At 38.4% G+C, this 25,627-nt stretch overlaps 1 protein-coding gene across 6 annotated transcripts in view; it reads right to left on the bottom strand.

Annotated features, from left to right (window-relative positions):
* Nucleotides 1-2,300: 2,300 nt before the first annotated feature.
* The window catches only part of LOC121292789 (serine/arginine-rich splicing factor 5-like), a 29,805-nt gene continuing 6,478 nt past the window's right edge, over nucleotides 2,301-25,627 (bottom strand). For 3 of the 6 annotated variants that reach the window (XM_041215173.1, XM_041215174.1, XM_041215175.1), the window contains exons 2-8: nucleotides 24,549-24,696; nucleotides 24,361-24,431; nucleotides 22,152-22,262; nucleotides 20,496-20,565; nucleotides 16,093-16,163; nucleotides 3,720-3,827; nucleotides 2,301-2,911 (exon numbers count right to left, since the gene is read on the bottom strand). In XM_041215173.1, the coding sequence (XP_041071107.1) occupies nucleotides 2,671-2,911; nucleotides 3,720-3,827; nucleotides 16,093-16,163; nucleotides 20,496-20,565; nucleotides 22,152-22,262; nucleotides 24,361-24,431; nucleotides 24,549-24,671 (795 nt within the window). In that variant the 5' untranslated portion in view covers nucleotides 24,672-24,696 and the 3' untranslated portion in view covers nucleotides 2,301-2,670. The remainder of the gene's footprint in view (nucleotides 2,912-3,719; nucleotides 3,828-16,092; nucleotides 16,164-20,495; nucleotides 20,566-22,151; nucleotides 22,263-24,360; nucleotides 24,432-24,548; nucleotides 24,697-25,627) is intronic. The other 3 variants (XM_041215172.1, XM_041215177.1, XM_041215176.1) reach the window with 1 other exon arrangement.

Below are 25,627 nucleotides of genomic sequence, written 5' to 3'. Positions count from 1 at the left end.
CTGGAGAATGAGTTGGCCCAAGTGGATCAAATAACAGTGGGAGAGCATTTAGGAGACAGTGACCATTATATCATAAGGTTTAGGTTGGCCATGGAGAAGGACAAGGAGCAATCCAGAGCAGGGATAATTAATTGGGGGAAAGCCAACTTCAATGGGACGAGAATGCATTTGAGTCGAGTGAGTTGGAATCTGGGGAACCTGGGGAACTCTACTACAGACCTTCCTCCAATCTGAAAAACAACCATTTATCACTACTCTGTTTCCTGTCACTCAGCCAATTTCTTGTCCAAGTGTCAACTTTCCCTTTTGTTCCATGAGCTAGAATTTTGCTCACAAGTCCATAGTGTGGCACTGTATCAAATGCCTTTTGAAAATCCATATACACGTCAACAGCATTACCTTTTTCAACCTTCTCTGTTACGTCCTCAAAACACTCCAGCAAGTTAGTTAAACATGATTTTCCCTTAATGGATCCATGTGGACTTTCCTTAATTATTATGCACCTAAGTGACTATTGATTTTGTCCTAAACTACATTTTCCAGAAGTTTCTCTACCACTGAAGTCAAACTGTAGTTGCTGGCATTATCCTTGCACCCCTTTCTGATCAAGGGTATAACATTTGTAGTTCTCCAGTCCTCTGGCACCACCCCCCGTCTAAGGAAGACTGGCAGATTATCACCAGTGCCTCTGAAATTTTCACTCTCAACTCCTTCAGTATCCTCGGATGCTTCACATCCGGTCCTGATACCTTATCAATTTTAAGTAAAGATAGCCTTTATAATACCTCCTCCTTCTCAATTGTAAATTCCTCGTATTCACCAGTTACCTCCTCTCTCACCTTGGCCTGGGTAGCATCCTCTTCCTTTGTAAATACAGATGCAAAGTACTTGTTTAATACCTCTGCTACTTTTCCTGTCTCCATGTGCAAGTCTCCTCTTTTATCCCTAATTAGCCCTACCCTTTCTTTTACCATCCTTTTATTATTTACATGCTTATGGATGACCTTGGGATTCCCTTATATGTTTGCTGCCAGCCTCTTTTCATGCTCTCTCCTTGCTTTTATGATTAATTTTTTCACTTCTCCTTTGGTTCTTCTATAATCAGCCTGATTCTCCATTGTATTTTCTACCTGACATGTCATATGTGTACTTCTTCCTTTTCATCTTCACTATTTCTCCTGTCATCCAGTGTTATAGATTTATTTGTCCTTCCTTTCCCCTTCAAGGGAATATAATATACCTTGACATAGCTTGCAATACCATCTCTTTGAAGGTAGCCCATTGTTCAGCCACCGTCTTTTCCACCAATATTTAATTCCAACTCACTCAACTCAAATGCATTCTCGTCCCATTGAAGTTGGCTTCCCCCCAATTAATTATCCCTGCTCTGGATTGCTCCTTGTCCTTCTCCATGGCCAACCTAAACCTTATGATACAATGGTCACTGTCTCCTAAATGCTCTCCCACTGTTATTTGATCCACTTAGGCCAACTCATTCCCCAGAACCAGGTCCAACAGTGCCAGCCCTCTCATTGAACTGGAAACAAACTGCTGCAGAAAATTATCTTGAACACACTCCGAGAACTCTCGCCCTTCTTGTCCCTTTACACTATTCCTATCCCAGTCTACATTTGGATAATTGAAGTCCCCCATTATAATTGTTCTATAATTCTTGCACCTCTCTGTAATTTCTTTGCAAATTTGTTTCTGTACATCCCTCCTGTTAGTTGATCTATATACTACATCAATCAATGTTATTGCACCTTTTTCATTCCTTACCTCTAGCCAGAGAGATTCTGTCCTTGACCTCTCTTTCCGGAACTGTAATACCATCTTTAATTAATGCTGCCACTCCTCCCCACCCAACCCCCCAACTTGTGTTTTTAAGAAGCTGCTTGAGTGGTCACTGTTGGACAGGACTTCCCGCTCTTCTTTGAATAGTACCTTGGGGTCTTTTACATCTACCTGAAAGAGCAGATTTGATGTCTTATCCGAGAGAGGACACATCCGATATTGCAATGCTTCCTCAGTACAGCAGTGAAGTGCCAGCCAAAATTATATGTTCTACTCTCTGGATTGGAGCTTGAATCCACGATTTTTGACTCCAAGGCAAAAATGCTATCACTGAGCCAAGGCTAACAAAGAAAAAGATGAAAATACAGTAAAATCGCGCTCTAATAAAATGATCTTTTAAAAAAGCTCAAAGGTCACCATGCAGTTGCATTCAGGCAGCAAAGGCAAACATTTCATTCAAAATGCTTTCATTTGATAAGATAGCAATTAAGTAGTCTAAGAAAATAAAATGTGTGATAATATTTATTTAGTTTCAATCAAAAGTATAATATATCAGTTATAATGAACAGAAAAACTAATATGAACTGGAGAATCTAAGATGTGCCAACAGCTTTTCACAAAAAACATTCCATTAGTTTACTCAATCAATCAATTATATATTCAATACCAAAGCAGCATAGAACTTTAAAACCAGTTCCAATACAAGAAAATTTATTTTGCATTAATGGACTTTGTGTATTAAAGAAAGAGTCACATTTTACAGTTCAACAAAAATCTAGATGAACAAAGAGAAGCATCCACAAACGCACAAACTGTCTCAAGTAAAACATGGCAAATATCAGTTTACAGAAGAAAACAGCTTTTCACAAACATTGTCTAATCAGCACTTTCCACCGAACGCGACCTGGACCTTGACTGGTTCGTCAATCCGGAAGGAGATTTTGATCTTGAATGTGCCTTCTTTGTTGGCTGATCTTTCCTGCCTGGTGATCTGCTGGCAGAACGGGACTTACTGCGACTCCTGCTTCTGGACCTACTTTTTGACTTTGAATGCCTAGGTGATGGTGACCTGCTGCGAGATCTTGAGGAGCTTCTAGAATGAGATCTGCTTCTGGTCCTGGAAATGAATTAGATTACCAAGTTTTTTCATTATCAAATATTTAGTCATAAGTCATCAACAACTTGATTTCTAAAGCTTATTCATGTAGAAAAGGCACCTCAGAGAGGTCATTTAAAAATATTTTCTTCCAGTAACATCTGTGAAGCATATCCAATGTACCCTGTGCCATATCCAGCACCAGCAATTTGAACAATCTGTGTGAAGATTGAAAAAAATTACCTGCTGAGAGATCATTCTGATCTTAATTATTTCCCCATCTCCCATAGTGACAATGAGGTATTGAGGGTAGTCAATGGCCATCTCCACATCAAAACAGAATTCCTACAGATTTTAGCTGATTGCAGTAACAGTGGAAAAGGGGGAGGGGGAATGAGCAAGAATTCCCACTTCTCATTAATATTGAGCAGCCTGACTGGAAAGTACGTGTGTGATATCCAAGTGCAGGGTTAGATCGAGCTGTAATTTTGCCCTCCTCCATATGGTTAAGCAACTGTAACTTGTATTTATATAGCGCCTTCAATGCAATAAAAATGTATCCAAGACGTTTCACGGAGGTATCATAAAAAATTGGACACTCTGCCACATAAGATGACCAAAAGCTTGGCCAAACAGATAGGTTTCAAGGAATGAAGGAAAATGAAGGAGGGGGGCATTGGGGAAGGTTTAGGGAGGGAATTCCAAAGCTTAGGGCCTTGGCAGCTGCAGGCATGGTCACTATAATGTTGCTTGCTTGTCACATGGATATAGTAATTAAGGACTTTTGTAAATTTAAAGGACAAATGTTAACAGTCTTAGAAACAATTACCTGCGTTTCCGATCTTCAATTAATCTTATTTTGCGACCGTTTATCTCCGCACCTTCCAGCTTGTTGAGAGCATTTTTCATATCGCTTGATGAGGCAAATTCAACCACCCTAAAACAAATAAAATTACATTTTGAGAAATTCACACCTTATAATACTGATAATCATGCAATATTTTGCCTCCTGCTCAGATGGTAAAGGCACAGCCAGGTATAAACTAAAGCAACAGCAGAAGATCCCCGGTTCAATCTCCAGCCCATGCTGAATGTGCACTCACCCTATGCTGTCACTAGGACTATGCAGGAAATCAATAAGGATTCTCGTCCTGATGGCTAAAGTGAATACCTGCTGCAATGTGAGCCTACATGGATACTGGGCAAGCGTGAGGTTGTGATGCCTTCCACAGTTTCAGGGTCCGCCAACGTTCAATTTTAGGGCTTGTCGTTGTTCAATGTCTGGGCCTACAGGTGAAGAATGGCCACTTAGGCAAGATAGTGGATGAAACCTGGTGTTGGTGGAATTAGTACAAGAACACGGATTAACTCCTTCAAGAAAACAGAAGAGAGAACATTGGAAAAGTGAGTTTTAAAGAAACAAGTGTTTTAGGAAAGCTTATCAACATGTATAGATTGATATTTCGTCTACACTCCACTATTCTACCCGTTCTGTAACATGAACCACCAACTTGCCTTGGAGCTGCCCTTGAGGCCAGTGGATCATGGCATGCATAATACTTGAAATTTCAGAATACAGTCACGGCTTCTATCCACAAGAAGAGGGATTGTAGTGAGCATAATATCTACTGAGGAATTTTGCTGATATCTGTGGTCTTTATAGTGTCTCTCTTGGAATTGCTGGAGACCGATATCAGATGCCAAGCAGTCACACAGGATAATCAGAAAGGAATTGGCTAGATTCTAAACTCAAGGCATATGTAGAACAGACTGCAGCTTTATTTGAGATTGTGAGGCTCAGTGAAAACAGGACTTGATTGATTTCCACAACACTTTCAATGTAATGCTTCTTCAACAAGCTGGGAGCCCTGGGAATATACAGCCAAATCTTGGATTTAATTTGTGATAGGTATTCCAGTTCAAAGCTCAATGCAAAGGTGGATGAGGCTGTCAAAATGGGAGTGAGACCAGGTGGTCATCAATGTTTTGAAAGACAATGTATGGCATGGGCTTGCAGTGCCTGTTCCAAATATTGCCTAAACTATTGTGACGCTGATTCTTGCAGATTAAATTGTGTTATTGGTGGACCACCTAGAACTTTACACATTATTAAGCATCTTGAACAATGGGTTAATGTGTCGGATACTCTATTGGAGGCCAGAAAATGCAGCTATAAAGTTTTGCACAGCCCAAAAGATTATTGTATTGTTTGGAGGGGAGTAGCTGCTCCATTTGTTAATTCACTTCATTACCTGAGGATCCCAATGTATGCAGACTTTAGCTCTGAGACCATTCAGAAAGGGCAAAGGACAATTTGATCATTCTCACCTACCTGCAAAGTTCCAGTGCAGGTAAAGTTTGTGAATATTATATAGCAAAACTGAATTTTATGGTTCAGAGCGCCTCAGCATGCACCAAAATAGCTTCCTCTTGATCATGTGCAAAATCCAGGACCAGACAAAGAGGTTTGACAAGCTTGTATATGACATGTGATTTGAACATATATCCTGGGTAGATTCTTCCACTATGCTGAACGCATACCTCTTGTACAACTAAAGAGGAAACTATTGCTGGAAGACATTACTAATTGTCAGAGCATGTGCTCATATATCCAGCGCTCTACAGTTACCACGGTTGGCTTGCAGAGAAGTTAGGCTGCTGGTGAAGTTCCACACTTACAACTAAGAGAACCACCATTAATGTGTCTATACTATGTTCAAGAAGATGGTGGCAATACAATCTTACATCTTACAAGGAGTAATGCTGCTCACCATTTTATGACAAGAAACTCCTGATACCTGCTGTCCACCTAATGAAGGCATAGCTTTGCACTTTTCTGTAATCTAATGACCAATTAGTGACTATACTCCTTGGGAGAGGGAGGCTATCATGGTGAAGTGGCTTTAAGATGACACATGTGATGATGGAAGTCAGCCCACTGTGGTCAATTCAATAATCCAATAACTGAACCAGATAAACGTACAACATTCCAAAATACTAGTGATGATAGCTAACCAGTTTGGCTCACTACTAGAGCCAGGAGGGACAGACCCATCACTGGAAGCTGGCATTTTTACAAGTTTGCTCCAAATAACTCTGAAATTCTGTCTTAATAAATAGGTTGATCCTAGCTGGAAGCTTACAAGTGTTGCACTTTGGAATTCCAGATACCTCGCAGCACATACCCTAGAATCCCAAAACCTTAGCTTTATCTTTTTGTGTCTAAGCTATTTGGATTTGGGTAAGTTGGCTACATCCTCTTAGTCACCAAGGTGACCAAAAAATCTTAGCGGTTTCCACTGTTGTACTTTACACAGATTCAACGAACAAGAATACCATGAACAACTAAATACAACTGAAATGTTCTTGTATCTGTTAGAGTTATTATATTTCCATTGGTCAAAGGGTTACTTGCTATCATAGAGTAACACCAGCAGTTACCCAATGGGTGATTATTCAAGCTATCTAGCCCAAAGTGTCTTTATGCTTTGATTAATGCAATATAATTGGATTCCTGAATTGGTAAACAAATCAATTTACTTTTCCAGAAGGGACTGGTGCGATTAAAATTGGGTCACACTCTTTTAGTTAGATAACAGTAAATAAGGGGCACATCTATTCTGATTGCTGAGGAAACAGGGACTTTTTAAAATTAAGTAATCTGAATGCACCAAAGCTAAAATACACTACCAAAGTTTATTACAAGGTGTATATTCAATATTTTTTTAAACTCCACTTGTACACAATTCTCTTCCTTCATGAAGTTACCAATTCAAGTTGTTCAGTATCTCACCCAAGTGACCATTCTTCACAGGCCAATGAATGATTCAATCAGACACTCCAGCCAATAGTATTGCTGCTATTGCCATTCAACTGAGATCAGTATAATCAAGACAGTTAAGTGATTGAACCTGGGTGCTTTCTGGTGCAGATGACTCAGTTCTACTCTGGGCAGCAGTACATTTACCATCTCAGTCACCAGAAGAGCCACTTTTGCCTTCTTCAATTGTCAGTTGTTCTCAATTCACGGCAGAAACTTGGAGGTAGGACAGGATAGATGTGCAGCTTCTCATTTACTGTTGTCTAACTAAAAGTGTGTGATCCAGTTCTAATTGCACCAGTCCCTTCTGGCAAGGTAAATTGATTTGTATAACCAATTCAGGAAATTAATAATACTTGAAATAAAAGTGGAAACTTGAATCACTTGCAGCTTCCTTCAGGCTCTGATGATGCAAGGAGCCTGTGTCGGACCAGGAGGCCGGGCTGGGTTCAGCTGTCACTGGCTCCAAACACCTCCCTATCCGTTCTCACTTTACTTGGGGTATTTAATAATGACTCAGCTAATCAAAAAAAGTTTATAATAAAAAAATGCAGCATCCTGAACTGTGTTCAATCAAATGCTTTGTTCGTACTGCATTCATGTTTCGTGTTCAATCAAATGCTTTGTTCGTACTGCATTCATGTTTCTTCTTCCCATTCTTATATACCTGTTGCCACAGAATTCTCTCAGATTTCATTTTTCCGTAGAGTCACTAACATTCATGAACAGTCAGCATAACAGTGATTAAATGGAAATAATCCTGTTTGACCACTACTCTAACTCCTCCAAAATAAGAGCGCTTCGGGTGTTCTAGTGCATGAATTGCAAAAGGTTAGTATGCAGGTACAGCAAGTAATTAGGAAAGCTAATAGAATGTTATTGTTTATTGCAAGGGGAATTGAATACAAAAGTAGGGAGATTATGCTTCAGTTGTATAGGGCATTGGTGAGACCACATCTGAAATACTGTATACAGTATTCATTCCCTTATTTAAGGAAGGATGTAAATGCGTTGGAAGCAGTTCAGAGAAGGTTTACTAGACTAATACCTGGAATGGGTAGGTTGTCTTATGAGGAAAGGTTGGATAGGCTAGGCTTGTATCTGCTGGAGTTTAGGAGAGTAGGAGGTGACTTGATTGATACATAAGATCCTGAGGGGTCTTGACAGGGTGGATGTGGAAAGGGGGTTTCCCCTTATGGGAGAATCTAGAACTAGGGGTCACTATTTAAAAATAAGAGATCGTCCATTTAGGACAGAGATGATGAGAAATTTTTCTTTTAGAGGGTTGAGTGTCTTTGGAACTCTCTTCCTCAAAAGGCAGTGGAAGCAGAGTCTTTAAATATTTCTAAGGGAGAGATAGATAGGTTTTTGATAAGCAAGCAGGTAATAGGTTATTGGGTGTGGGTGGGAATGTGGAGTTGAGGTTACAATCAGATGAGCCATGATCTTATTGAATGGCGGAGCAGGCTCAAGGCGCCGAGTGGCCAATTCCCGCTCCTAGTTCCTGTGTTCGTAAGATATCAATTTAATCGCCTGACTCAACCAACAAGCTGAGGAAAACAACTCCATATTATAACTTAGGTCTCAGTAAGTGATCCTGAAGCTCTATCAAGTTCCAGTAAGGCTGCATCTGGAGTGTTGTGTTCAGTGTGGGTCTCATAAGAACATAGAAAAATCTAGAACAAAAATAAAAATACCTGGAAAACCTCAGCAGGTCTGACAGCATCTGTGGAGAGGAACACAGTTAACGTTTCGAGTCCGTATGACTCTTCAACATAACTGTTACGGACTCAAAATGTCAACTGTGTTTCTCTCCACAGATGCTGTCAGACCTGCTGAGTTTTTCCAGGTATTTTTATTTTTGTTTTGGATTTCCAACATCCAGAATTTATTTTGCTTTTGTCAGAAAAATCTAGGCTTATTGCAGGCAGCCCAGGAGAGAGCTACAATTTTGAGGGCTTAGAGTTGAGGAGAGGTGATTTATCTTGGCACTTTATGGAAAAGAGAAGGATGAAAAGAGGCTTGAAGATCATGAAGCTATTCATGGATATGGAAAATTTGAATACAGTAAAGTTCCGTCAGCCACATGATTTGAAAGCGAGAAGACTTAGTTTACAGTTGAGTTTAAGAAAATCAAGGATATAGGCAACTTTTATGTTAAGATACAGGGTGATAGAATTTTGAAACAGAATACAAACAGTAGTGGTGAACAGAAATCCAAGGCAAGTTTTATAAAAGGATAGCAGGAAGTCCTATCAGGAAAGGGATACTGAACTATTAGCTCTGGAATTGCTAAGAAAACTGATAGGTAATTTGGTAGGTTAAGTTAGATGCGTGAACCCAAAAAAAATCATGTTATAATAGACAACGAAGCCAGTGACTAAAACTTATAACCTTCTATTGAAGAGCTCCAGAGTATTATTTCAGTCAGTCACTTTTTGCTCGCAACATCTTTTCAAAGCGTTCCAAATCTGACTTGGGAACCATTCTAGTTTTGTTAACAATGCTCGGGAAGCTGAGCAGTGCTTACCAGAACTAAGTCCAGAAATTACCTAATATCAGTAATTTTGGACCCCCAAAAAATCGACATGAGCTGGCTGGTGAAAACATGGGCTTCTTCATTCACAGCATTCTTTGAATAAACTACAAAATAAAACCAAATCGCATTCTTCATCTTGATATTTACTTTGACACAAAAATGCTACATCAGTTATCATTCGGCACCATTATTTCAACAAGTATGGTATAATTACATAGTGTGTACTAAACTTAAATATTAAAAAATGCAATTTGCAAAACAAAAAATAAATCCCTTCTAATTGACATTCTTAGATTTTGATATAGATGCATTTGTTGCTTTTTGGATCAATCAATATTAAAGGTACATTGAGGTAGACATGACAATATAATGGCAGACTTGTGTAATGTAAGGAAAATTATTCCACGTTGTGAGAACTTATATTGACAGCAGCATTAATGAAGTTATACAAATTACCTCAAAGAATACCCATTTTGCAATTGCAAAATATAATTATAGTTACTTGGTAGTACAGAACTTGAGTATTGCTGAAAAAAACATTTTGTTGAAGCTTTTCATCTTGCACTCATCAGGACAATCGCAAGAATACCAATGTCAGGAGAAGCAACAACTTTATACTGTATGAGAAGAGAGTGCTGATTGGTTGGCAAGTGGACTCTGACTGGTAGGAGCACTGCCATGGAGAATGCACATGTACACACATTGCACCTGTTTCAGGTAAACAAAATAAGTGATAGCCATTCGCTGGTTCATTCCTCAGGCCAATGCCATGACCATTCAGAGTCAAGCTGCCCAGTTTAAATTTCAAGCAATGCTTGGCAGTTAACTGTCAGTCACTGTTAACTGGTGCATTCTCCATGGCAATGCCTCTACTGATCAGAGTCCACTTGCCAAGCAATCAGCATTCTCTTCTCATACAGTATAAAGTTGTTGCTTCTCCTGAGATTGGTATTTTTACGATTGTCCTGCTGAGTGCAAGACATAAAGTTTCGACAAAATGTCATTTTTCAGCAACACTAAAATATAATTACTTCAGTGTTGCAAGCATAGTTGTCAATGTGTTCACAATTGCTGCTGTTCAATTCAATATTATACATCACATTCATGTTTTATGTATATCAGAAGTAACTTGTTAGCTGATGAAAGTACAACTATTTTCACATTTAAATCTTCTTAGTTGCATTTTCATTGTACTTGACTCCAAAATGTAACAGTTCCATTCTAGACATCCATTAGTTTTATGCAATCCAGAGAAGCTTACAGCACAGGAGGCAGCCATTCAGCCCATCGCTTCTGGTTATTTGCTAGACCACAAAACAATCCTATTGCCTTGCTTTGTCTCCATAGGCCATTATTTTGCTCAGTTTCAAGTGTTTGTTCAATGATCTCAACCGCATCCACTCTTTGTGCCAAAGTATTCCACTCTTCAAGTATCAGATTTTCTCCCAAAACTTTCCTTATGCTCTGTGACAATTTTAAATTGATGACCTCATCACTGAGTCCTACACCAGAAAAATGTCTTTCACTATTCACTCTTCATAATTAAAATAAAAAGCTTTGTTAAATCTCTTACTAGCCATCTCTACTTGAGAGTGGAAATAGTCCCAATGTCACAAGTCTCTCTTCATAAATATAAATATAATTTCCTATCCCTGGCATCATATAGTCAATTTATACTTTCTGCTTCCTATAGCTTTAATGTTCTTTCTGTAACTAAGTTCTGAAAATGGCACTCAGATTTTCAGGAAATTGTGTATTTGAATCCTAGGTCTCTGTTCATACATAACCTTATTGTCCTTAAATATTTATTCCCATCCCTTGTTCTTCCTCAGAAATTATTACCTCACACTTATCCACGTTAAATTTCATCTGTCATTTGTCTGAGCACTCTGTTAAGCTACTTACACCTTTTACACTCCTCACTGCTTGTTAGCTCTTTAACTTATTTGGTGTCAGCAAATTTTGAATTGTGATGTCCAAATCTAAATCATGTACATATATTAGGAAAAGTGAACCCAGCACTGACTCCTAGAATACATAATTTCCAACCATTCTCCAATCTGAGCAATACTTATTTACCCTAACTCACTGTTCCTTGCCTGGCAATCAAATTTTCATTCTATAATATTTCCTCTTCGACCTTATACTTGAACTTTTCTAATAATCGTACTGTGAGACGTTGTATTGAATGCCTTCTGAAAATCCACATATATATCAGCTACTGCACTTCTTTTATTTATGAAATTAGTCGTTTCTTCAAACTGGCAGCAAGTTTGTCAAAGGCAACTCACCTTTAACAATTCTGTGCTGAATATACTCGATTAACCAATGCCCTTCCAAATACTCACTAATTTTACCTAAGCCATGAATTCGTTCATAACTAGTACTAAACTAACTGACCTAGCCACCCATTTATCCTTCTCTCCCTTCTTGAACAAAGGTGCTACATCGGCTGCTCTCCAGCCTCACAGCACGATTTGCACATTTAAGAAGAAATGAGTAATTACCGCCAGGGCCAACAGTATGGTGGGAGGTTTGCTAGTGTATGGGGGGTGGGTTTGAATTAGCTTGGCGGGGCCTGGGGAACCTAAGTCAGATTCAGAAGGGAGAAAAAGCAAAGCTGGAAATGGAAGGCAGAAAATTATAAGTGAGTAGGGAAGGCAAAGGAAATAAAGGGTAGAAAAAAGACAACAAATGGTTGCTCAGTGATTAACGATATCTGCATTAGCTGGGATAAAATCAGTGAGAAAGGTATGAAGGACAAAATACAGGCAACGGAACATTTTTCTAGCCAGTACATAGCAAGCCTAATCGGAGAAGGGGCAGTTCCATATATATGAATGTATGAATTAGGAACAGGAGTAGGCTATTCAAGCTTTTTGAGTCTGCTCCGCCATTTGATAAGATCATGGCTGATCCAACTGTAGCCTCAACACCACTTTCCTGCTCTACCCTTTATACCCTTTAACTACCTTGTTGGTCAAGAATCTATCTAACTCTGCCTTAAAAATATTCAATAACCTTGCCTCTATTGGTCTCTGAGGCAGAGAATACCACAGGCTCACAACCCTCAGAGAAAAAATTTCTGCTCACCTTAAATGGGAGACCCCTTATTTTTAAACTCAGTCCCCTAGTTCAAGTCTCTCCACAAGGGGAAACATCCTTTCAGCATCCAACCTGTCAAGTCCCCTCAGGATATCATATGTTTCAATAAGATTATCTCTCATTCTTCTAAACTTCAGTAGATACAGGCTCAAACGTCTAACCTTTCCTCATAAGATAACCCTTTCATCCCAGGAACTCGAGTGAACCTTCTCTGAACTGCTTCTAATGCAATTATGTCCTTTCTTTAATAAGGAGACCAAAACCGTACACAGTACTCTTTATGTGGTCTCACCAATGCCCTGTACAAATGTAGCAAAACTTCCCTACTTCTATATTCTATCCCCCTTACAATAAACAAGAACATTCCAATTGTTTTCCTAATCACTTGCTCTACCTGCTTAATAACATTTTGTGATGTATGTACCAGGACAACCAGATCCCCCCGTACCACTGAGTTCTATAATCTCTCTCCATTTAAATATTATGCTGTTTTTCTATATTTCCTGCCAAAGTGGATAATTTCACATTTTCCCACATTATAGTCCATCTGCCAAAATTTTGCCCACTCACTTAACCTGTCTATATCCCTTTGCAGACTCCTTATGTCTTCTTCACAACTTACTCTCCTATCTACCTTCATGTCATTATCAAATTTAGTAACAATACATTCGGTGCCTTCATCCAGGTCATTAATACAGATTGTAAATAGTTGAGGCCCCAGCACTGATCCATGTGGAACTCCACTCATTACATTTTGCCAACCTGAAAATGACCCATTTATGCTTACTCGCTGTTTTCTGTTAGCTAACCAATCCTCTATCCATGTTAATATGTTACTCCCTACACCATTTGCTTTTATTTTGAGTAATAACCTTTGATGTAGCACCTTGTCAAATGCCTTCTGGAAATCTAAGTACACCACATCTACAGGTTCCCTTTTACCCACATCACTTGTTACTTCCTCAAAAAAACTCTAGATTAGTCAAGCATGATTTCCATTTCAAAAAACCATGTTGGCTTTGCCTGATTACATTAAGATTTTCTAAGTGCCCTGCTATAACCTCCTTACTACTCATTTTTAAACTCAGTCCCCTAGTTCTAGTCTCTCCACAAAGGGAAACATCCTTTCAGCATCCACCCTGTCAAGTCCCCTCAGGATATCGTATGTTTCAATAAGATTATCTCTCATTCTTCTAAACTTCAATAGATACAGGCTCAAACGTCTAACCCTTCCTCATAAGATAACCCCTTCATCCCAGGAAGTCGAGTGAACCTTCTCTGTTGTCCTATCTTACTAGCAGATTAAAGCATTTTCCCTATGACAGATGTTAGGCTAATTGACCTGTAGTTTCCTGTTTTCTGTCTCTATTTTCCAATCCGATGGGACCTTTCCAGAAACTAGAGAATTTTGGAGAATTAAAACCAATGCATCTCTTATCTCTGCAGCCACTTATTTTAAGGCTCTAGAATATCAGGACCTGGGAACCTGTCAGTCTTTAGTTCTAATAATTTTCTCAGTGCCTTTTCCCTGGTGATTGTAATTGTTTTTAGTTCCTCCCTCCCTTGCACCTCTTGAATAACAATTATTTCTGGGATGCTATTTGTGTCTTCCACAATGAGGACTCAGTTTTGGGGAATGAAGCAGGGCAAGTGGAAGGGGTGTCAGTGGGAGAACATTTTGGTGGCAATTATCATAATTTAAGTAGATTTAGCATAATTATGGAAAAGAACAAAGTTGGACCAAGAATAGAAGTTTTAAATTGGGGAAAGCCCAAATTTTGAAATGAGACGTGATATGACAAAAATGGGTTGGAACAGCTACTTGAAGGTAAATCAGTGTCAGAGCAGTGGGAGGCATTCAAAGTTGAGACACAGAGTTCAGAACAAATATGTTCCCACAAAGGAAAAGTGAGAGACTAACAAGTCTAGATGTCCCCCACACTGTGCCACTCCTCCCCAGATGTCAGAGTGCGTACCAAGAAAAATAAGGCAAAAAAGGGAAGCTTATGTCAGATACTGAGAACTCAATACTGCAGAAAGCCTAGAGGAGTACAGAAAGTGTAGGGGAAAAATTAAAAAAAAATTAATGAAAAAAAAGGGCATAAAAAAAGATCACAAGTAAAAATCAAAGAAAATCCAAAGACGTTTTATAAATACGTAGGGAGCAAGAGAACAACTAAGGAAAGAGGAGGGCTCAAGACCAAAAAAGGCAACATACATGTGGAGGTGAAAGAAGTGGGCATGGTTCTTAGTGAATTCTTTGCATCTGTCTTCACAAAAGAGGGTGGATGATGTAGACATTGTAGTTAAGGAGGAGGAGTGTGAAATATCGGATAGGATAAACATATAGACGAAATATTAAGTGGTTCAGCATCTTTGAAAGTGGATAAACTGCTAGGACCGGATGAAATGTGCCCCAGATTGTTAAGAAAAGAAAGGGAGCAAGTAGTCAAGGATCTGACCATCATTTTCCAATCCTCTCTGGCTACAGGTATAGTGCCAGAAAACTGGCAATTACAGGCCAGTCAGCCTAATCTCGTTAATAGGCAAATTATTGGGGAAAATTCTGAGGAACAGTGTGAATAGTCATTTACAAAGATACAGATTCATCAAGGTCAGTCAGCACAGATTTGTTAAGAGAAGGTTGTGTCTGACTATTTGATTAAATCTTTTGAGGGGGTAACAAGGAGTTCGCTGAGGGAAGCAAATTTGAGATTTCAGAGGGACCATTTGAGGTGGGTAGATAAGTGAGCTGCAAGGTATACAAGGTTGTTCAAATTTTGTTTCAGTCATTAAATTTTGAAAATAGCATGATGGATCTGAGGCTAGCCACATAAACATTAAAAAACAACTCTAATTAAATATTTTAAAAGAAACAGAAAACTACATTTTGAAGATGAATCTTCAAAGATTAGGCTATTACAAGGTTTCAGCCTTAATCATGACAAACTTTGCGATGATAATCTGTTACATAATATAATGGACAGTTTTCTTAGATCATACTCATTAGCTGGCTGTATGGATGCTACAAAGATTGCATATCACAATCTTTATGTCTAATTCTGCAGTAGGTCAGATAAACACTTTAAAGCTTTGTACTAAAAAATGCTGCATAAATCATCGAATTTCAGTATCTGAAATTAATACATATGCTCCTGCTTATTAGCTCTAGTGTTTTATTAAATCACAGCTACACCATCATGTCAGCCCACGTTGCTTTCAGATGATCATTTTGGGACTTCAGGTAAATATCTTTGCATTAAAGAATGGACTGAAAAAGATGAAAATATCTAGTGCAGTAATGCTAAATAATCACATTATATTAAAATCACATTGTCAGTAGATCTTTTGAAACAGCCAGACACTTGGAGAAGTTCTGGCTAAACTATTTTAAAGTCTCATTATAACACTAATGGGTAAACCTTAATTAAATAGATTTTTTTACAGACAATTTGGGTCAGCGTCAATGCCAGTGTTTATCCTCCACAGGACCCTTTTCCAGCCTTACTTGATCTCACCCTATCAACATATCCTTCCATTCCTTTTTATGGTGACTTCCTATCAAACTTCCCTTTAAATGCCTGTCTCATTAAGTAACACCACAGTTATCTCATGTTAAACATTAGGAAGGGACACATGGAAAGATAACAATGCATCTAATGCTGCCACTTACACCGTATTTTAAAAACAGTCAAAAGCGTACAAATAAGGTTAATCGGCAAAGCAAATTCAACTTACCCCTCATTTTTCTTTCTGTGTGCATCCACAAATGTAACCTCTCCAGCCTGTCTCATCAAGTCTTTCAAATCCTATGCACAACAAGAACAATATTTATTCATTTAACAGTGTACACTTTGATATTTACAGAATACACATTAAAACATATTAAATATGATTCAGGCATTTTAAAGTTTCTGTGGACATTCCAACATGGTTGAACTTATGTTCATCTTCCTTCAAAATATTAGGAATTTGAGAAAATACGATCATTTAAAAAAAATATTTGAATTATTAAACAGTATACATAAATATTTTTTTAACATTTTTACAAAGGACTTTTGGTTACTTATTGGTCAAAACTGCACCACAAAACGATTATTTTAAAAATAAAGGATTTAAATTAAAATTTGGTTTGCCCTGGGCGAGGCACAGAATGAAAGAAATTTCACCCGTCTAGGCACCAACCTTAATTTGTGAAATTGTTTCTTTTTCTCAAAGACTATAAAAGTATGATTTAATTACTTTTTTTACATCAGCCCTAGGTGAGTCACCTTACAAGCCTTAGCCGATGTCACCCAAGCACCTGCGCTGCCTTACCAGAGAGCCACTCTTCAATACTTAGCTGGTCATCTCGTGCATTCGGGCATTCAGGAAATCTGCCTCCCAAGTTTCTGGATCCACATTCTTTCATGGAAATGGAAACCGCTACAGAATTCCTAGGCAGTATTGGCTTTCCTTTTCTTACACTCCAAACAACCCACTAAAGAAATCCTATTATTTCAATCAGAAGCAAAAAACCCTTGAGGTAAGGGTAGGAAACCTGGTTGACAAGAACCGTGCAAAAAAAAAGGTTATCCTGATAAAGGTTGTTGCCAATACTTTGCTAGTTTCTAGGGCACTCATTAAATTTAAATATTAAATACGTTATGCATATCAACCTGAAATCAAATTAGCCAAGCCAGAGCTTCTATAGATGTAATAAATATGTGTAACCTGCAAACAAATGGAGACCATACAAAAAGTCAGCTAGGTTACCTAATCATATATATAAAAAAGGGAAAAGTAATCCTCCAAAGAAACCAAGTGGCTACCCAGACAATAGCCTATTAAAGAGAGAGTTCACACAAGCTTGGGAGGAAAACAACAGTTGGCTAAGCATAAAGATGAGTTCTGATGTAAGGTCATCAAGCTGAAATGTTAACTCTGTTTCTCTCTCCACAGATGCTGGCTATTTCCAGCCTTTTTTGTTCTTATTACAGTTGGCTAAGCTTGTAATCTTTGACAATTCCTCTGCAATTGTAGAGTCAGATTTAAACTGGACCCAAGCATAAATGAATTAAGTAGCAACAACAACTTCAAGGACAACTTATATTTATGTAGTGCCTTTAATGTAATAAAACATCCCAAGGCGCTTCACAGGAACATTATAAAATAAAATGACACTAAGCTACATAAAGAGATATTAGGTCACATGACTAAAAGTTAGTCAAAGAGGTAGGTTTTAATGCAGTGCTTTAATGGAGGAAAGCACGGTAGAGAGGCGATGATGTTTAGAGACAGAATTCCACAGCCTGGGGTCTGGGCAACTGAAGCCATGGCCACCAATGGTAGAGCGATTAAAATCATGAAAGCTCAAGAGGCCAGAATTAGTTGCGCAGAGATATCTGGGACAGTTTTGAGGCTGGAGGAGATTACAGAGATAATTGAGGTGAGGTCAAGGAGGGCTTTGAAAATAAGGATGAAAAATTTAAAATCAAGATGTAATGAGTGCATGGGTGATAGTTGAACAGGTCTTGGTGTGAGTTAGAACACTGTTGGCAGAGTTTTAGATAACCTCAAGTTTAGAAAATAGAATGTAGGAGACTGGCTAGGACTGCATTAGAATAATCAAGGCTAGAGTTAAAGGCATGAATGAGGGTTTCGGCAGAACAATGACAATGGCCAAGGTCAAGTCAGGTGATGTTAGGGAAATGGAAATAGGCAGGCTTAGTGATGGCTTAGATATGTGGTTCAAAAGAAATGCAAGATATCTCCCAAAAAGAAATGAAGTAATATCACTCTGGATGCTAAATTACTATAAAAAATTTAATTTTGAATAACTGGTTTACAAACATATGGGTCTCAAAATAGTGGCCGATACAGATAGTTGCATGTTAGGGCTCCTCCATGATGCTGTCCCACCTCTGGGCCATTTTTCCAGGGGTGGCTGCCATGGGAATTGGCAACCCGCTCCATGGAAGTGGGCAATCAATTAAGGCCCCCAAGGGGGCCTTTTTCCAAACCTGATGGACCGGCCACCCCACAATGAGCCTAGAGCCATGTGTTCTAAAGATTCATCTGAAATTTTATATAAAGTTAAATCTACCCCAAGCACTCTACTGCTAGTCCCATTTTCCATTCTACAGGATATATCTATCTCGAAGTACAAATTTTCCTAAATGCATGCTGTTTAGAAAAAAATAACTGAAGGATGTAGGTTTGTTTCGAGTTCCCAGATAACATTTGGCAAGAATTAAGGTCAAACAAGCAACACGGCCAACAAAAGACATATTGCAGTATGTGCAATAGCTGTACAAAGGGTCTCCCAAAGACTAATCACATTCCACATAAGATCATTAGAAAAGGGATTTCAAGACCAATGCAGCACATTATCTACAGAAAAACTTGCCACAAAAAATGCTTTAGTGCAACTGAATGTAAATGATTCAGATCATGGGGAGTTCAGGATCAAAGAACATCAGTCAAAGCAACTTACCAACTCAGGAGATATCAATGTGGGTGAAGGACGCATTATCTAAATAGTATGCTAAAATGCTCAAGAATGTTGGAACATGGTAAAAGCATTTCTTCACGTAATATCAAACAAAATTGTTCTAGGATAATCCAAAATAAATCAGTTGTTTTTAGTGTCACCATGTACATTATTAAGCACACATTCAAAAGACTGCCATTCGTTGAAGCCATAACACTTGCACAAGTACTTCTCTATGTGTTGCTACAGAACAATTCACTTTGCCAAACAAAGATGTTAAGCTCATAATTCATTTTCTTTCAGTGCATAATATATCTAGTCTATACGCTTTAACTCTGAAACAAGGCAATTGTTTTGATTAAAAAACAATTAATTTACTCAATTCAGTGGACAAATTTTAACAGCACTCTTGTTTAGCCACTTGATGATATGCCAGTGGGACTATACCAAATTTTTAATTAAGATACTGAGTGTAATTAGGCAATGTGTAATTCCCACTATACTCCACAAATTATTCGATAAATTTGTGACAGGGCCCATCAGTAACTTTTGCTGACTCACCACATTACTTTGCCAAAAAGTACCTTTTACCATGGGATCTTGTGTTTTTACAATCTTAGGTGCTGTATGCCTTGTCCCACTTCCAGAGGCAAACTGAGACTCGTGATATTCATTCAGCATTTTGCATCTGCATTTACTCTGGTGGTAACCAGCTACTAAACAAGATTTCAAGCAAAAACTTAGAGAACACTAATATATCATAATAATAATAAATGTGTTAGAAAATACATCACATTTCACATTTAATGTTGAATTTGTTTTGCACAACTGATACATTTAAGGATGAACAATCCAGCTGATCTGAGGTTAAATTTAGGCAAGTGAAATACCAAGTCATCAAAAAATTAATGTTGGGTCCCTGTAGTACATTAAATGTACACAGCAACAAATGAGAACATATTTTCCCATTGCACTTGTCTTATAACAGAGCTATAAAAAATACCCAAGTTAGTACAGTCAGTTTTAGCATAAACTGTATTTCCTACAGTACTGTAGGTTTAAGAATATTTAAGCCACTTATGAAATTATATTTGGTGGCCCTGCAACATGGATGGTAGAGCACTGAACTCCCAAACAGATGATCGAGAGTTCCATCCCCAGTCTGCTAGATGGGCCACTGTGTACCAGCAGAGCATTCCATCTCAGAGGGAAAAGTAAAAACAGGCAGGAACTGACCCACCGTACTGCACAATTCCAGTTGTCTGATCACGAAGTGAACGGATGCTGGCCATGGAGAAGTCTACAGCCCAGACCATGCCATTTTCCCAGTTGGAGGAGGAAATGTGTTGACAAGAGGTAGCAGATGGGGACCTAACAGGAAAACAAGTTATCTGGCATCAGCTGTTTAGGTTTCTGGCACTTGATGTGTTGGTAAAAGTATCATACTCAAAGTACATTCTTCAAAACAGAACCAGTACCATAAGTGTTATTAGAGTTACGGATTCTGGTAGACTTGATCAAACCCATTTTTTAGCTTTGGCACTTTAGATTAGGCTGACATTGTACTTAGAGGCATTACCATTTGCATATGTTCAGACATGAGAGATTCAAGTATTTTGCAAAATATTACACAATAAAAGAGTTTTAAAAGGTAAATCACAATGCTCACCTGCCAACTAACCCTGGAGGACAAGTTTTCCACAATAATTCTGTATTCAGTACGAACTGGACGGCCACCTCTGAGAAACAAACAAGAGCTCTTTAAGCCAGTATTGTTCTGACTGCGTTTGAGTGGCAATTTCAATGCAGATCTGAACAAGCGTGTATTTGCATAATTTGCACCGCAGAGTTGCATATACTCTAATGCTAGCAGCAAGAGCTGCTTTCCAGCCTTTCACATTCAAGCCACATTCTGCTGATTGAGAAGAGCTTTCCTAACAGTTGGTTCTTTCCAATCACAAGGAACCGAAAGGCAAGTTGCTGCTGCACAGGAGGTTTAGAAAACCTTAAAACATGTAATGCTAAGGTTTTCTGGCTGACTTTAGTGCACAAGTAGTATTGTTCTGGGTAATCTAATTTCAAATGAGGCAGCACAACTGCTGCAGTTCTGCAAGGCTGGGGGATGGTGGGGGAAAGACAAATTGTCCACGTTCTTATTCTTGATCACTACTCTTGTGACTGTTGCTGGAAATGATAACTGTGTGAATGTCAGGAGGGTAGGACTAGGCTTGGTTGTGATGTTTCCCAAGTCCAAATAGTCCATGAATATTCCACAACTGAGTAAGATACTGGAAGGCATGCAGAACAATATGTGGCAAAGAGGCAGTGCATTCAACTGAGAGGGAGAAAAAAAATCTACAAAAAAGGCATGTTAGACGTGGGGACCACAATGAGACAAGCTATAAAACTTACTACATGAATGGGATTACACAGGCCACAGAAACAGACCATCTGACCTAACCAGCCCATGTCAGTGTTTATACACCACTTCAGCCTCCTCCCACCTTTCCTCTACAAGAACAATCTTTAAGTTGTAGTGCCAATGCATCCTAAAGCAAGAAGAAAACTGTTTACAGAAAAACTCCAAAAACATGGGGCAGAAAAGAGCAGCAGCAGCTTTGTAAATATGATCTTTCACAAGGCTTTTCCTTGAAGGTGCATTTTTAATATTTCAATATGGTTTTAATTGGTATGGCATATGTTTTGTTGAAGGGAAAGATTCCTTTTAGGACAATTCTTTTCCAATTGGCCTAATGCGGGTGTTAGATTGAACATTCCTTTCCTCTCCTCTCCTCGGATGTTAGACAAAGCAGATTCAACTGTCACCAAAGTACATACAACAAAAATAACCATGGTGCTAGATAACTAATTTAAATATCTGGCTTTTGTTTGGTTATTGCAATCAAATCTTCAATCACTTAGAACAGATTGGAATACTACAGTGTGAAAATTATTATACAAATGTTTAGTGAACCTGTATTAAATTCTCCTTTACCATTATCTTGTTTTGGTCCATTATGCTAACGATAGCTTTATACTTGAGGTACAATCTATTTTGCTTTCATTCCAAGCATTACTTCCATTGTTGTCCACCTTGGTCTTTTTTCTATTATCCTTTTCCCTAATGCTCTGCTCATCGTTCAGTGTTTCTATTGTATTCAATCTTTTTCCAATCATGAGAATAATCTTAAACTCCGCATATCACAGTTCAGTGCTTTCTTGTTTGTTTTGCACTCTGCAAGCATTCGATTTCAACCCAAGTCCATAATTTCCTTTCCAAGAACACGAATATTGTTATTCCAAAGGGTTTATATGAGGATCTCACCTTCCCTCACCTCCACCACTATAAGGTCTGCGATAACTGAAGCGTGGTGGGATTCTGCTTCCTCTGCGCCAACCTCCTCTTGATCGTGATCGAGCATATTCAATAGTAACCCTATGAAGATGATTCAGAAGGTTGAATAAATTTCTTTTCAAGCAATGTAACCAAATTTCAGGAAGGCAAGGCAGAGTTGCCTGCTAACCCCTCCACCCACTATTTTCGCCCCTTGTCCTGAAGGCAACAACTCCTGCCAGTGTACAGTTCCACGAGTACCTGGTGTCATCTGGCATGAGCCTAGACAATACTGGTCAGCAGGAACTTTTGACCAAGTATGTTGGAGATAGCTTCACAGTGTGATGGCCATGTATGCACTTTCCAAAGGGGATTAATAGATAACGACCAGAAGTGGGAACCCTGGTTGATTTTGCTCCCCCAAGTGGGTCTGAAGACAATTTTAGTATCTCTAGGGCTACCATAGCCGAGATCAGCTAACATAGCAAAGATTAGGGGTCAAACTTGGGATGTTCTGGACTTTGTGACTCAAGTTTATTAACTGAGTCATCCAAAGAGTCACAAGGATCAATATGTTATTTACAGGTGAAAATTAGAATTTAGGTTTAACACAGGATTCTGAGTTGCACTGGTAAATTTTAGGTATTAATGTTGGTTCAGTATAAAACGAAATACAGTAAGTGCCCAAAATGCAATCAATGAAAATCACTCGAATTTGGAACATATGTTATTTCTTAACTAGAGGTTAGTGCCTGCTCCAAGCTTAAATCATTGTGAACACATGTAGAATCAGACAATGATACACACAGGAGGCCATTCGGCCCATTCAGCTGGTGCCAGCTCTTTGAAAGAGCTATCCAATTAGGCACATTCTCCGGCTGTATTCCCGTTTTCAAGAATTTATCTCATTCCTTTTTTCTTTTCGTTTCAAGAATTTATGCAATCCAGTTATTATTGAACCTGCTTCAATAACTGGTAGCAAAACTTTTAAAATTCACATATCTTTTCTGTGGTCATTTGTCAAAAGTGTATTTTTAGTAGTGATAGGTGAAAGAAAGAAATCATCACAGTGCTCTCTTCCAGTTGCTAGCTTGTTCCTTAAAGCTGTAATAAAGGTCCTGTAATTCTTAAATAATGTTCTGAAGAAAATTCAGTGCAAGAAATAAATGAGATCAGAATTATTCTACAACAACCATTTCAAACGTTTCAATGCGTCTCACAGCTAGTCATTCTTGCAACAGCAAAGTGGGTATGTAGCAGCAACGATAGAAAAAAACTACAGATAGGGGACATCACGAGACAACGGGCTCAAACTTGAATCAAAATTATATTTTCTGTTATATTTAGTAACAGCCTTCCCCATCCCCCATTAAGACATACAACCGAACACTATTTAATACATAACCCTAATGTGAATATTCCTAAATCAATGCTCAATAGTCTCAAAAATAAATAGGCCAATTTATCACTTGAGGCTGGATCTCAACAGCAGGCTTACAGGGTCATATCCTGTAAAGATTGCTTCTCTAGTAGGAATGTGCAGAAAGGAGTGAAAGAGCTGTCAAGATCACTCAGCTGATACAAATGTGCAAGCACACTTCAAAGTCTGATGAAGCAGGCAGGAACTTCTGCCTGAATAAAAGGAGTCAAGAGATCAGTCCCGAATTTCGGGAATCACATCCATTTTGCAAAGTTCTGGCTCATTTTTGCTCACCATGGGCTAAAATAGATAGGGAGGATGAACACTACTCACAAGGTTTTTAAAATTTATAAAAACTGTTCTTTCTCTTTCAAGTGTACCAAGAAAGCTATAGTGGAAATAGGTGGGTTTCAAAGACGCTTCCACAGGTAAAACAATTACAGGTAATTATTCTTCTCAGTGGACCTGCACAATCATTAAATTTGCACCCACACGAAACAAGTTTTGAGTCTGGCAAGTTGTTGTCCGTTATACATGGAGTTTGACTGAACAGATATTGCACAGATTAAGTAACAGATCTATCCATTTATGTACCAAGACAGGTATATACTGGTCCCTGAGATTGAGGATAATATGCAATTTATGCTCATCAATAATGTTCTGCATTCTTAGTCATCTGGATAGCAATAATATGGACAGAAAATGTAAATAGGTTTGCATTCTTTTTGTGGTGAGGCATGCCCCATATTAATTGTAATGCTGAATGGGGTGAAAGATTACCTTTCATTGCACAGTTCTTTCCCATTCAATTCATAGACTGCATCATCAGCATCTCTGTGATCTTCAAATTCCTGGAATAGAACAACTGGTTGCAAATTACCTTTCTACCAGATGCACAGGGAATGATATGTAGAATGAAAGGCAGTGAGTCATTGAATTTCGCTAGCTTCAAAACACTTGGCACTTACCACAAAACCAAAACCATTTTTTAAGTTGATTTCTCGAATACGTCCGTAACCCTTGAAAAACCTCTCAACGTCCTTCTCTCGGGCATGAGGGCTCAAGTGACCGATGAACACACGGCATCTCATTGTAACTTAGATGTAATTGAACCTGCTTTTATTAAAACATTTAAAAATATTAAATTCAAAGCAGAGCACAACGCTTCCTACAGAAAGTAAAGCAAACACATTTCGAAATTTGCCTGTTATTTAAACTAAATGGCTGATTTATTTGGATCCTTTCTTATGAGGCAATTTTGCCAACTTATCAGTTATCTAGATGGGTTAACATGCATATTACACTCTTGACACCTACAATTGAACAGAACCAAACTTAGAGGGATCCTTTTCATATTCAAGCACAACTTTATTTAAGAATTTTTTTTTCCTGCGGTTATCATTGGAAATGATAGATTAGTAAGTTCCAAATGAGATCTTTGCTTGGCCATTCCAGGGAAAAGAAAATAGTCCAACTAATCAAAGGGCAGAATATTAAATGATGAAACCTAATGACATTCTTATAAGTCACCACATCATTATTTCATTGACTAGGCAATGAAAGAATTGAAGTTTAGCCCATCTTATTGTAAATACTAGGGATGCAAATCTCAGCAATTTACGCTTTTAAGGAAAAGAATGGGAATTTGGGCTGGGGCTGTTTCCATAGCAAATTATTTGGTCACTGCAGGTGTCCCCATGGAGGCAACTGTAACATTTAGCTAGCTCATATGGAACCTCCAGTGGTGGAGATTGGTTACTACAGTGATACAAGTTGAAATAATGCAGAACTTTACACTTAAAGACTGCAAATGTTTTGACATTGCAAAGGGATTGTAAATCAAGAATGCTGTATAGAACTACTGGACAGCAGGGCTAAATTACAACAAATGGTATGGTAAAATAACTCTAAAATGTACCACGCAATTTGAACATGAATTAGCATTGCAAAAAATTCACATTCCTGCCAAGTATCCTAATGAGTGCATGGCGTAAGCTTAGGCATCTCTTTTTTCAGCAATACTAAAAGTATTGAAAAGCTGAACCCT

Source organism: Carcharodon carcharias, chromosome 20 (genome assembly GCF_017639515.1).
Source record: "Carcharodon carcharias isolate sCarCar2 chromosome 20, sCarCar2.pri, whole genome shotgun sequence".
NCBI classification, from domain to species: domain Eukaryota; kingdom Metazoa; phylum Chordata; class Chondrichthyes; order Lamniformes; family Lamnidae; genus Carcharodon; species Carcharodon carcharias.
This window is presented reverse-complemented; position numbering and strand designations above follow the sequence as displayed.